Genomic DNA, 12,851 nt, shown 5'->3' with positions numbered 1-12,851 from the left:
TGTTTCTCTATTACAGTAAATCCTGAATTCCAGATTTGATTTTGATGCCAAAATGCCAACAATTTGCCCCCATATGCAGTCTGTTTAGAAAGGAAGCAAATAATCCAAAGCCTGTGTAATAATATAATACTGTTATTTTTAAAACAGGCACTCACACATCATAGCTCCAAACACTGCGGAAAAGAAAACCACGAAGGAAAGAAAAGAAATTGTCTGTACTAAGCATAAGGTTTTTCTGAATTATATAATAAAGACAACTCATTTTATTATTTAAATGATAAATATTTAAACTTTTAAATACTTCATCCTTGCATGTATGCAAACTGAAAGAACAACACTTACCTTCATTTTTCCACTGTATTTTGGGTCAGAAAGTGTTTCAAAGGCTGCATCTTTGCTTTTTTGCACAAAATCTGGGAATCTGGAAAATACCTGATCACATATCCTTTTGATAAGTGTTTCCTTAACGGGAAAAGGAAGAAGATAAGAAATCTCAGCACTTTTAAACCTGTATAATTTGAAAATATTTATAGAAAATATATCTAGAAGGAATGTATTAGGTTGAAAGTTTTACCTTCTTTAATTCAAAATGCCTTAAAATGATATGTTGAACATGTCAGGCTTTGATGAGTTCTGAGATAGTGATATGGTTACTAATTTTACTGTTACTTTTTTAAGATTCTCAAAATAAGGAACTGAATACTTCTCAAAGAGTAGTCTTTGAAAATTACATTTTAACAGCCTCAAGCCTACCACACAAAAACAAAATATGAAAACATTATATAAAAAGCTTTTAAAAAGATCTTTTTATTTACATTGTGCTTTATACACAACTGAAATGACTAAAGTAAATAACTCCATGTGTGCCTAAATTTTGAAATTACTGATTTTTACTAGTCTGGGAAGCACTCCCAATATTTAATATACAGATTATTATAAAGCCTCATTTTAATACAGTAGATTAGATAAACATAATTAGGTACATTATTAGTGGAATTAGGATGGACTCATCAAATATCTTTAGTTGGTAATATATCAAAAGTTACTAGGAAAATGAAAATAATATGAACATATCAGAGGCATCAAAAAGATTTATTTTAAGGTTAACTTTTCTCACTTTGATTAAAAATTTAAATGCATAAACTTCTCTGACATCTAAATTAAAAAACAAGCAAGTCAGTTACCTCTTAAATTTCATACAAAGATAAAGATATTTGGCTAAGAAATTTTATAGCAAATACACTAAATAGCATCACAAAGAAATTTAAAAAGCCAACCCAAACCTGTTGTTTAGAGGTGCTAGCAGTCTGCAGTAATGCCACATGGTTAGCTACCTTCTGAAGGACTGCAAGGTAACTGAAATACAAGGTTTTCACTGTTTCGCCCTGTGAATTGGTCTGTAACCATAAAAGTACAGAAAATAAAAATAAGCAAGGGACTAACATGGCTATATAATTAATTATACCATAAATATATCAATTACAATAATATTTGTTATCTGGTTACTATCAGCACAATACATTATGAGAAAATAATGGTCAAATGATACACAAAATATCCATGAATCACTAACGTGGAACTGTACTTTTGGTGAACCATAACACAATGATGTTTTTAATAAAAGAGGGGAGAAAGTCCTCATTCCAGGAAGTATACACAGTGACACAGCTTCTATAGATAAAAAAACCACATGAGAAGAAGTTATATTACCTGCTACTTACTCTGATACTAGAATTGAGTACTGTGTAATCAAAAACAAGACAGTAAAGATATCATGTAATGTGCTTAGTCACTCAGTTGTGTCGGACTCTGCGACCCCATGGACTGTAGCCCATCAGGCTCCTCTGTCCATGGGGATTCTCCAGGGAAGAATACTAGAGGCATCGCCATGCCCTCCTCCAGGGGATCTTCCCAACCCAAGGAGTGAACCCAGGTCTCTTGCATTGCAGGGGGATTCTTTATCAACTGAGTTACCAGGGAAACATACCATACTGAAATGCTTACCTTATAACAACAATTTCTCCTTTTGCGGCCACTGCTGCAGGTACAAGGCTCAGAAGATTGAAGTATCAAAGATACATCTTCTGTTTCTAAAACTGTTTGATAGACAGCTTTTTGAAAATCTGTCAGAGAACAATATACCATCTGTCAAGATAAAATAGAAGGTAGTTATTAGTATTTTTATAGCAATGATAATTACAATGCACATCAGGTTTCACAGACTGTAAAAGTGAAAATTGCTCATAAACTGTAATTTTTCTTACATGATTAGCCCATGTAATCATTATATGGGCTTCCCAGGTGGCGCGAGTAGTAAAGAACCTGTTTGCCAATGCAGGAGACGTGGGTTCGATCCCTGGGTCGGAAAGATCCCCTGGAGGGCATGGCAACCTACTCTAGTATTTTTGCCTGGAGAATCCCATAGACCGAGGAGCCTGGGGGGTATGGTCCATAGGTTCACAAAGAGTTAGACACTACTGAAGCAACTTAGCACATATGCATGCACATTACTGTATAATAGAAGAATACAAGAAAGTTTCTCCTAATTCTATGCTATAACCTTACCATAAACTATATAAATTATAACTTACTTTTCAAATAAATCTCACAGTTTGTTAATTTTAAAAACTCAAAATATGAAAAAGCTAAGTATGTGATTTCCTTATAAATTTCTCAACATATTACTGTGGGTCTTTTCAGCATTCCACATTATTAGCCCATCATGCAAATAAGTGATTAAAGTTTAGGTCAAATAAAAAACTAGAAAAGGAAAGATTTTTAGAACAATGACGCAGATAATACTACTGAATTACTTGAAAATTTGGAAAAAAAATTTAAAGCTTCCTATTACTGAAGATAGGATAAACTATTTTTGCTATAAATGCCCAAAATTAGTAAATATAAGAATTACACAAATACACATGAAGGCAAAACTTATAAAATTGCCATCTTGTGCTCAAATTCAATAAAAGAAGAAAACACAAGAAAATAATGCCACTAAGTAATAGGGGATACATTTTGCTTTATATTTCTGGTAGTCTGGAAACTGGTAAAATTCTTCGAGATATAGCTGTATGTAACCAGGATCATAAAACTAAATATATACATAGTAAGACTTTGAGGAATGTGAATAAGAGGGAAAGCCATCTATTTAAAAATATTTATATGTGTGTATCATTACAACAGTACATTCCTAGAAAAAAAGGACAAATTGTGGATATAAGAATAAAAAGAGAATATTGAAGATAGGGTCAATGATTAAGGTACAGAGGGAAATTCTGAGTTATTATTTTACCCCAAGTTTATTAAGATATAATTAACATATAAGTTTACAGTATACAACACTATGATTTGATATGTGTTTTTATTGTAAAATTATAAGCACAGCAATATGACTAGTTAACACATCCATCACGTCACACAACTACTTTTTGTGTGTATGGTGAGAACATTTAACATTTATTCTCAGAGGCGGGGACTTTCAGGATGATGGAGGAATAAGACAGGGAGATTACCTTCCCTTCCACAAATACATCAAAAATTCATCTCCTACAGAACACATTCTGGATGCTGGCAGAAGACCCTGGGGATTTCCAAAAAGGCAAGTCAGTCTCCACAGAATGAGACAGGGCAGAAGATAAGGATAAAAAAAGAGACAAAGGATTTTAGGACCAGGACCTGTGCCATGGGGGAGGGAGTTGTGAAGGCGGGAATGTTTCCACACACTCAGAAACCTTCTCACAGGTAGAGTCTGGGAGGAGCTTTGGAACCTTAGAGGGAAACACAGCAACAGGTGCTGGGAAGGCAAAATCGAGAGAATTCCCCACAGAGACTGTAACCAAACAGCACTCCCCAGGCAAGAAGTGGCTTACATGCCCACAGCAGTGAGTGCAGGCTCAATGCTCAGGCTTCAGGGGTCAGGCCCCAGGGAAAGGACTGGCGTTGGCTGTCATGAAGGTATTCTGGGGACTAGCAAAACACAGCTGAGGGAGTACAGAGAAAAGTCTGGGCCCACCAGAGAGGCAAGAGACTATTGCCGTGGGAATGCTCCAACTCTGCACACATAGAACGCAGGACCCCACCTTCACAAGTGCCGTAGGTGGGATAAGCCAGCTGCAGTCTGTGACCCCAGAAGGAGAAAAGCAGGTGTGAATGCCAAAGGCAGAAGACAGGAGGCCACTATGGTTTCGATTCCAGAGGTCACAGCTGCCACCATGCTGTGAGCGAGCGCGGGTCACTGACCACACCTTCCTGGCAGCCTGAGCAGCTTGGCTCTACTGAGGGACCCACAATCCAGGGCCAACTCCCCTGGGGAAGCACACAATCCACCTCAGACTTCAGGGATTTCCTGCAGGTCTCAGTCACAGAGGGCACTCCCCACACACCTCAACTGGGTCTGCCCTACCCCTCCTTCTCCCCAGCCCAACTGAGCAAGTGAGTCCTAATAAGCTGCTACTTTCGCCCCCTCCTGTCTGGGCAGGGAACAGACACCAGAGGGCAGCCTACAAGCAGAGACAGGGCCAGAACCAAAGTGGAACACCAGGAGCTAGCTCTGTGAGCAAAGGAGAACAGGGGAAATCACTCCTGCAGCCGCAGATGCAATGGATTAAATCCCCACAATCAGCCTGAGACTGTGAACCCTAGGGGCAATTGTGGCTTTGGGGAGCAAGTATGAGCTGGAGTAGGAGAAGATCTGAATCTGAGCCAACCTCACACTGCCAACAACAGATCCAGAGATTTTCCTAGAAATATTGGAGGACTTTCTGAGTAGGCAGATTGACTAGAGCACACTGTGTGGAGAAGTCAACGGAGAAATCATGAGGACATTCTTCTTAATATCATTCTATATATTTTTTTCTTTTCCATATTGTTCTAATGTTGTTTTTCTTCTTTCAGTTCAGTTCAGTCACTCAGTTGCGTCTGACTCTTTGCGACGCCATGGACTGCAGCACACCAGGCTTCCCTGTCCATCACCAACTCCCAGAGCTTGCTCAAACTCATGTCCATCCAGTTGGTGATGCCATCCAACCATCTCATCCTCTGTTGTCCCCTTCTCCTCCTGCCTTCAGTTTTTCCCAGCATCAGGGTCTTTTACAAGGAGTCAGTTCTTCACATCAGGTGGCCAAAGTATTTTCTTCATTACTCTTTTAATTTTTCTTTTTTATAACACACTTTTTCCTATTTTTGAAACATCTTATTTTTAAATAAATTCATTTTATTTCCTACTTTTACAGTTTAGTTCAGTTCAGTTCAGTCACTCAGTCGTGTCTGACTCTTTGCGACCCCATGAATTGCAGCATGCCAGGACTCCCTGTCCATCACCAGCTCCCGGAGTTTACCCAAACCAATGTCCATTGAGTCAGTGATGCCATCCAACCATCTCATCCTCTGTCGTCCCCTTCTCCTCTTGCCCCCAATCCTACCCAGCATTAGGGTCTTTTCCAATGAGTCAACTCTTCGCATGAGGTGGCCAAAGTATTGGAGTTTCAGCTTCAACATCAGTCCTTCCAATGAACATCCAGGACTGATCTCCTTTAGGATGGATCTTTAGTTATATTGTATTTTCCCATGTTTTTGATTTTGTGTTTTTGCTAGTCTAGTTTTTAATATTCATTTTCATTTATAAGTTTATCTATTAGTTTGACTGTTCTCTTCTTTTTTGACTCCTGTTTTTATCCTTTCTGTTTTTTCTTTCCTCTTTTTTCTCACTTCTTTCTCTTTTGTAAGTATGTGAGCTTCTTTGGGTGCTCGGGGCTGTTGAGTGTTGCTTTCACCATTATTCTTGGGGGTTTGTTTTCTGTGCTGTGTGACCTGTGAATTCTTGGTGCTACAGTAAGGAGCTGGACCTGAACTCCCAAGGTGGGAGACCCGAGTCCAGGACTTTGGATCACCAGAGAAGTCCCAAACCCATGGAACATTAATCAACGAGAGCACTCCCAAAGGCCTCTTATCTCAATGCTAAGACCAAGCCCCCCACAAAGGCCAGCAAGCTTCAGAGCTGCACATCTCAGGCCAAAACTTCAGCAAAACAGGAACTCAACTCTGCCTACTAGCAGACAGGCTGCCCAAAGCCATACCAAGCCAATAGACACCCCAGCACACTACTGGATATGGCACTACCCTTCAGAGAAACAAGATCCAGCTCCATCAAACAGAACAGAGGCCCAAGTCCCCCAAACTAGGAAGCCTTCACAATCACTGGTCCAACTTCACCCATGGAGGCAGACTCCACAATTATAAGAAACCATGACCTTCCATTCTGCAGAAAGGAGACCCCAAACACAGTAAATTAAATGAAATGAAAAGACAGATAAACATGCAGCAGTTGAAGGAACATGGTAAAAACTCACAAGACCAAACAAATGAAGAGGAAATATTCACTCTACCTGAAAAAGAATACAGAATAATGATTGTAATGATGATCCACATCTTGGAAATAAGATGGAGGCACAGATAAATATAATGGAGGGGGTGACTGAGAAGATACAAGAAATGTTTAACAAGAACCTAGAAGGAATAAAGAATAGACAATAAACAATGAACAACACAATAACTGAGATTAAAATTAAACTAGAGGGAACCAACAGCAGAATAACTGAGGCAGAAGAGCATATATGTGAGCTGAAAGATAGAATGGTAGAAATAACTGAAGCAGAGCAAAATAAAGAAAAAGGACTAAAAAGGAAAGAGGAGAGCCTCAGAGACCTCTGGGACAACACTAAGTGCACCAACATCCAAATTATAGGGCTCCCAAAAGAAGAAAAAAAGTAAGGGTATGAGAAAATATTTAAGGAGATTATAATCAAAAATTTCCCAGACATGGAAAAGGAAATAGCCACCCAAGTCCAGGAAGCCCAGAGAGTCCCATATAGGATAAATCCAAGGAGAAAGATGCCAAGACACATATTAATCAAACTAACAAAAATTAAACACAAAGAACAAATACTAAAAGCAGCAAAGGAAAACCAACAAATAACATACAAGGGGATCCTTATAAGGCTAACAGCTGATTTCTCAACAGAAACTGCAGTATAGAAGGGAGTGGCAGGATACTTAAAGTAATGAAAGGAAAAAGGTACAACCAAGATTACTCTATCCAGCAAGGATTTCATTCATATTCTGAGGAGAAATCAAAAGCTTCACAGACAAGCAAAGTTAAGAGAATTCAGCACCAACAAACCAGCTTTATAACAAATACTAAAGGTACTTCTCTAGACAAGAAACATAAGTGAAAGAAAAGGCCTACAAAAATAAACCCAAAACAATTAAGTAAATGGTAATAGGATCATACATATCAATAATTACCTTAAATGTAAATGGATTAAATGCTCCAACCAAAAGATATAGATTGGTTCAATAGATACATAAACAAGACCCCTATATATGCTGTCTAAAAGAGAACCACCTCAGATATATGGACACATGCAGACTGAAAGTGAGGGGCTGGAAAAAGATATTCCATGCAAATGGAAATGAAAAGAAAATGGGAGTACCAATACTTATATGAGATAAAACAGATGTTAAAGACCATCATAAGAGACAATGAAGGACACTATATAGTGACTGAGGAATCAATTGAAGAAGATACAAGAATCATAAATATATATGCACCCAACATGGGGACACCTCAATACATGAGGCAAATTCTAACAACTATCAAAGGGAAAATGGACAGAAACACAATAATAGTGGGGGACTTTAACACTCCATTGACACCAATGGACAGATCATCCAAACAAAAAATTAATAAGGAGAAACAAGCTTTAAACAATACATTGAAACAGTTGGACCTAATTGATATGTACAGGGGATTTCATTTAAAAACAGTAGATTTCACTTATTTCTCAAATGCACATAGAACATTCTCCAGAATAGATCACACCTTAGGTCATAAATCAAGCATCGGTAAATTTTTAAAAAGTGAGGTCATTTCAAGCATCTTTTCTGACTACAACACTGTAAGATTAGATAACAACTACAGGAAAAAAGCTATAAAAAAACTACAAACACATGGAGGATAAACAATATGCTTCTGAGTAACTAAGAGGTCACTAAAGAAATTAAAGAGGAAATCAAAAAAATACCTAGAAGGAAACAACAATGAAAACAGGACAATTCAAAATCTATGGGATATAGGAAAAGAAGTGCCATAAGAGGTAAGTTTACAGCAATACAATCCTACTTCAAGAAACAAGAGAAACATCAAATAAACAACCTAACTCAACACCTAAAGCAACTAGAAAAAGATGAGAGAAAGAAAAAAAAAGCCCCTGAAGTTAGTAGAAGGAAAGAAATCACAAAGACCGAAGTAGAAATAAATGAAAAAGAAATGAAGGAGATAACATCAAAGATCAATAAAACTAAATGCTGGTTCTTTGAAAAAATAAAATTGATAATTCATTAGCTAGACTCATCGAGGAAAAAATGGAAGTGAAGTGAAATGTTAGTTGCTCAGTCATGTCTGACTCTTTGTGACCCCACGGACTGTAGCCCACCAGGCTTCTCTGGGATTCTCCAGGCAAGAATACTGGAGTGGATTGCCATTCCCTTCTCCAGAGGATCTTCCTGACTCAGGGATCAAACTCTGGTCTCCTGCATTACAGGCAGATTCTTTACCGTTTGAGCTACAGGGAAGTCCTACAAAAAAAAAAAAAAAAGGAAAGGAATCAAATCAAGAAAACTAGAAATGAAAAAGGAAGTTTACAACAGACAATGCAGAAATTGGACAATGCAGAAAAGGACAAAAATACTGTCAAACAAAAATTTTCACAATGTGTATGGAAACACAAAAGACCTCGAACAGCCAAAGATATCTTGAGAAAGAACAATGGAGCTGGAAGAATCAACCTTCCTGACTTGAGACTATACTATAAAGCTACAGTCATCAAGACAGTATGGTACTGGCACAAAAATAGAAATATAGACCAATGGAACAATATAGAAAACCCAGAGATAAAGCCACACGCCTATGGGTACCTTATCTTTGACAAAGGAAGCAGGAATATACAGTGGAGAAAAGACAGTCTCTTCAATGAGTGGTGCTGGGAAAATGACAGTTACATGAAAAAGAATGAAACTAGAACACCTCCTAAAATTATATACAAAAATAAACTAAAAATGGATTTAAGACTTAAATGTAAGGCCAGAAACTATAAATCTCTTAGAGGAAAACACAGACACTACAGTCCTTGACATAAATCATAGTGAGATCCTCTATGAATCTTTTTTATTTAATGGAAATAAAAATTAAAAAAAGGGACCTAATTAAACTTAAAAGCTTTTGCCCAGCAAAGGAAACTATAAACAAGGTGAAAAGACAACCCTAAAATGGGAGAAAATAATAGCAAATGAAACAACTGACAAAGAATTAATCTCCAAAATATCAATCAGCTCATGCAGCTCAATACCAGAAAAACAAACAATCCAATCAAAAACTGGGCACAAGACCTGAACAGATATTTTTCCAAAGAAGACATATACATGGCTAATAAACCCATGAAAAGATGCTCAAATCAGCTATACTCCCATACAAAATAAAAGGTTTAATGTTTGAAAAAAATAAAAATAAAAAAGATCCTCTTAAAGTTAAGTCCTCAAATTTTCTTATACAGTTAACACAATTTAATTGCAATTTTCATGCAAACTCTTAAAATTAGTTGTGCAAATATACACTGCATTCTACAGGAAATGCACCTATTAAAAAGAAGCTTTTAACTACTTTGTTCTGTAGTGAGAATTAAATTACCAAAGAATATACTGGGTTATGGGCTTCCCTTGTGACTCAGCTGGTAAAGTACCCGCCTGCAATGTGGGAGATCTGGGTTCAATCCCTGGGTTGGGAAGATCACCTGGAGAAAGAAGGGCTACCCACTCCAGTATTCTGGCCTGGAGATTTCCATGGACTGTATAGTATATGGAGTCACAAAGAGTCAGACATGACTGAGCGACTTTCACGTTCAGTTTTCACACTGGGTTATGGGCTTCCCAGGTAGCTTAGCTAGTAAAGAATCTGCCTGCAATGCAAGAGATTGCATTGACCCGGTTTGAATCCTGGGTCAGACAGATTTCCTGGCGAAGGGATAAGCTACCCTCTCCAGTATTCTTGGGCTTCCCTGGTGGCTCAGAGAGTAAAGAATCCTCTTACAATGCAGGAGACCTGGCTTTGACCCCTGGGTTGGGAAGATCTTCTGGAGGAAGGCATGGCAACCCACTCCAGTATTCTTGCCTGGAGAATCCCCATGGACAGAAGAGCCTGGTGGGCTACAGTCCATGGGATGGCAAAGAGTCAGACACGACAGTGACTAAGCACAGCACACCACATACTGGGTTATAGTTGGTACACAGTATAAGATGGACAAAATATGAACAGAAAACACATTAGGGCAAGAAGTTCTTTCTTCATTGAGGAAGAATTATATCAAAAGCCTTCGTGTTCTAAAATAAGAGAAATGAATTTAATGTATACTAATAATAGACCTGTTAGATAAAACATTAGTAAAGTTAGTGAGGAGGATTTCTCAGGCTCGATTAATATTTTATGAAATTCTGCACGTAATTTTTTTCACACTGAGCAAAATGCAAAAAACTATTCATAAAACACCACAGGAGATAAATTTCCTCTTCAAAAGAAGTACTTTCAGAATAAACAAAACATGACAAGGAATTCCTAATATACACAAAAGCGGTTCTCACCCGATCTTCCTTCTTAGGCAATTGATCCTTGATTAGAGTCTTGGTTCGTCTGAGAAACCACCCAGACATTTTTCTTGCAAGCCTTTGCATGGCCTTTCGGCCAGTAGCTAGTTCCCTTTTTGTTGCTGTGTGTCTCTGACCATGTTCTACTGGGTCAGAAAACTGCTTCTTGAAGTGGTTCCTGCTACCTAATAGTCCTGGCACAGCCCTTTATAAAGGCAATAAGAAAAATGTTAAGGCTTTATTAAACAAATAAGAAACAGACTTCTTTTTGCTCTTAAGAAATACACTAATTCACTTGTTTATTAAGGATAACAGTAACAAAAGGCAAGAAAGCAGAATGTTCTTATGACAATTTCAGTGAATAACTATAAGAAGATGATGGGACTGGTAAATTACTTCAGATATTTACTTCAGGGACCAAGAGTAATATATAAAGCTGGGTTTTCATGGGACTCTTGACTGTGCATACTATGTTTGGGATAAAACACCTCTGTAAACAGACAACTAATTTTTTTCAGAAACAAATAATTTGGAAAAAAGGTTAAGAAAGTAGAAAATAATTTTCTAAACTCACCAGTCCATAACACACCACAATTCTTTCATGTTGTTCTGAAGAATGGTTCCAGTGAGGCCAATTCGGACATTACATTTTAAAGCTTTCATAACTTCTGTTATTCTAGCCTTTGGATTCTTGATTCTATGAGCCTCATCTACAATGATAGCTGACCATTCCAAACTATAAAGTGAGACAAAAAGGAAAAAAGATTGAAAAAACTTCCCTTTCTTAGTCTACATAATTTTTAGAGGCCAGTTTTCTCTACCAAAGTTTTGGAGTTTTTTCTTCTTTACTCTCTGATGATTCCACAGAATTTTCACTTAGTTGTTTAAATGATCACAAGTTTGGACAACCCATGAAAATAAAATGTGTAGGGAGACAAAAGGGCAGAGATTCTGTTTAGGGACAACGAAAAGAAATAACTCATTTAAACATGACTAAAATCACAAAAGGAATCTTTTAAAAAAATAGATATAAAATAAGCAAAACTTATAATGCTAATTATGAATGAAAAATATCAATCTAAACTCAAGATTTCTACAAAGTTGCACTACATAGCTCTGCCTGCTAAAAAGGTTTAGGATTGATTATTACCCCAATAGCAATGAACAACCACACTGGTCAATCCACTAAAAGGAAGCAGGATCCCACAGAGAAATAGTTGGTTTCAGGTAGGCAGCAAGGGAAATACTGGAGATTGAGAAAGCACAGATGCTTTCAAAGACAAATGGGGGCATGTCCAAAGAACATAGGAGCAAAAGTAATTAGAAAATTAAAGCATCATTAAAAATAATGACTATAGGGTAGAGTAAAACATTGAATATATAAAAATCCAAGGGTTGTTATGAAAAAAATTCACTTTAGACTCTTATCTCATGCCATCTATAAAAATTAACTCAAAATAGATTGTAGACCTAAAAAAAAGAGCTTAATTATAAACGTTATAAAGTGCAGGAAAAATTCTTGTGACTTTGGGTTAGAGAAAAATTTCTTAGATCTATGACACCAAAAGCATGGTCAATTAAAAAAAACTTGATAAGTGGAACTTCATCAAAGTTAAAAAAAACTTTTGCTCTTCCAAAGACATCATTAAGAAAATGAAAAGACATGATACAGACATGCTACAGAGAAAATATTTGCAAATCATAATCTGATAAAAGAATTTGCAACAATCCAATTTAAAAGATGCTAAAATATTTTAATAGACACTTCATCAAAGAAGATCTATAAAGGCCAATAAGCACATAAAAAACTTCATAATTAGAAAAAAAAAAAAGAGAGATACCACCACAAACCTATTTGACTGGCAATCAGGAAAGACTGACAAAATTAAGTGTTAGCAAGGAAAACTGGACACACTGCTTTTGGCAAAGTACAGACATTTTTCTAAAACACTTTGGCTATTTCTTTAAATGTGAAAACTCCTTATACCACTCAGCAATTTCATTCCTAGATATCTTTCCCAGAGAAATAAAAAATTTACATTTACTCAAAGATTTGTACATGAATGTTCACAGCAGCATTATTCATAATAGCCCCAAACTGGAAACAATCTAAACATCCATCCATTAGATAAACAAAATGAGGTATATACAATAGT

At 37.0% G+C, this 12,851-nt stretch overlaps 1 protein-coding gene across 19 annotated transcripts in view; it reads right to left on the bottom strand.

Moving 5' to 3' along the window:
* The window catches only part of ERCC6L2 (ERCC excision repair 6 like 2), a 176,592-nt gene that overhangs the window by 113,020 nt on the left and 50,721 nt on the right, over positions 1-12,851 (bottom strand). For all 19 annotated transcript variants that reach the window (XM_081523003.1, XM_081522914.1, XM_081522967.1 and 16 more), the window contains exons 5-9: positions 11,270-11,431; positions 10,693-10,900; positions 2,005-2,145; positions 1,284-1,397; positions 343-462 (exon numbers count right to left, since the gene is read on the bottom strand). In XM_081523003.1, the coding sequence (XP_081379129.1) occupies positions 343-462; positions 1,284-1,397; positions 2,005-2,145; positions 10,693-10,900; positions 11,270-11,431 (745 nt within the window). The remainder of the gene's footprint in view (positions 1-342; positions 463-1,283; positions 1,398-2,004; positions 2,146-10,692; positions 10,901-11,269; positions 11,432-12,851) is intronic.

The sequence above is a fragment of the Giraffa tippelskirchi genome, chromosome 1, assembly GCF_054371585.1.
Source record: "Giraffa tippelskirchi isolate mGirTip1 chromosome 1, T2T-mGirTip1v1.2.pri, whole genome shotgun sequence".
NCBI classification, from domain to species: domain Eukaryota; kingdom Metazoa; phylum Chordata; class Mammalia; order Artiodactyla; family Giraffidae; genus Giraffa; species Giraffa tippelskirchi.
Note: the sequence above shows the minus strand (reverse complement) of the source record. Positions and strands in the feature narration are given on the sequence as shown.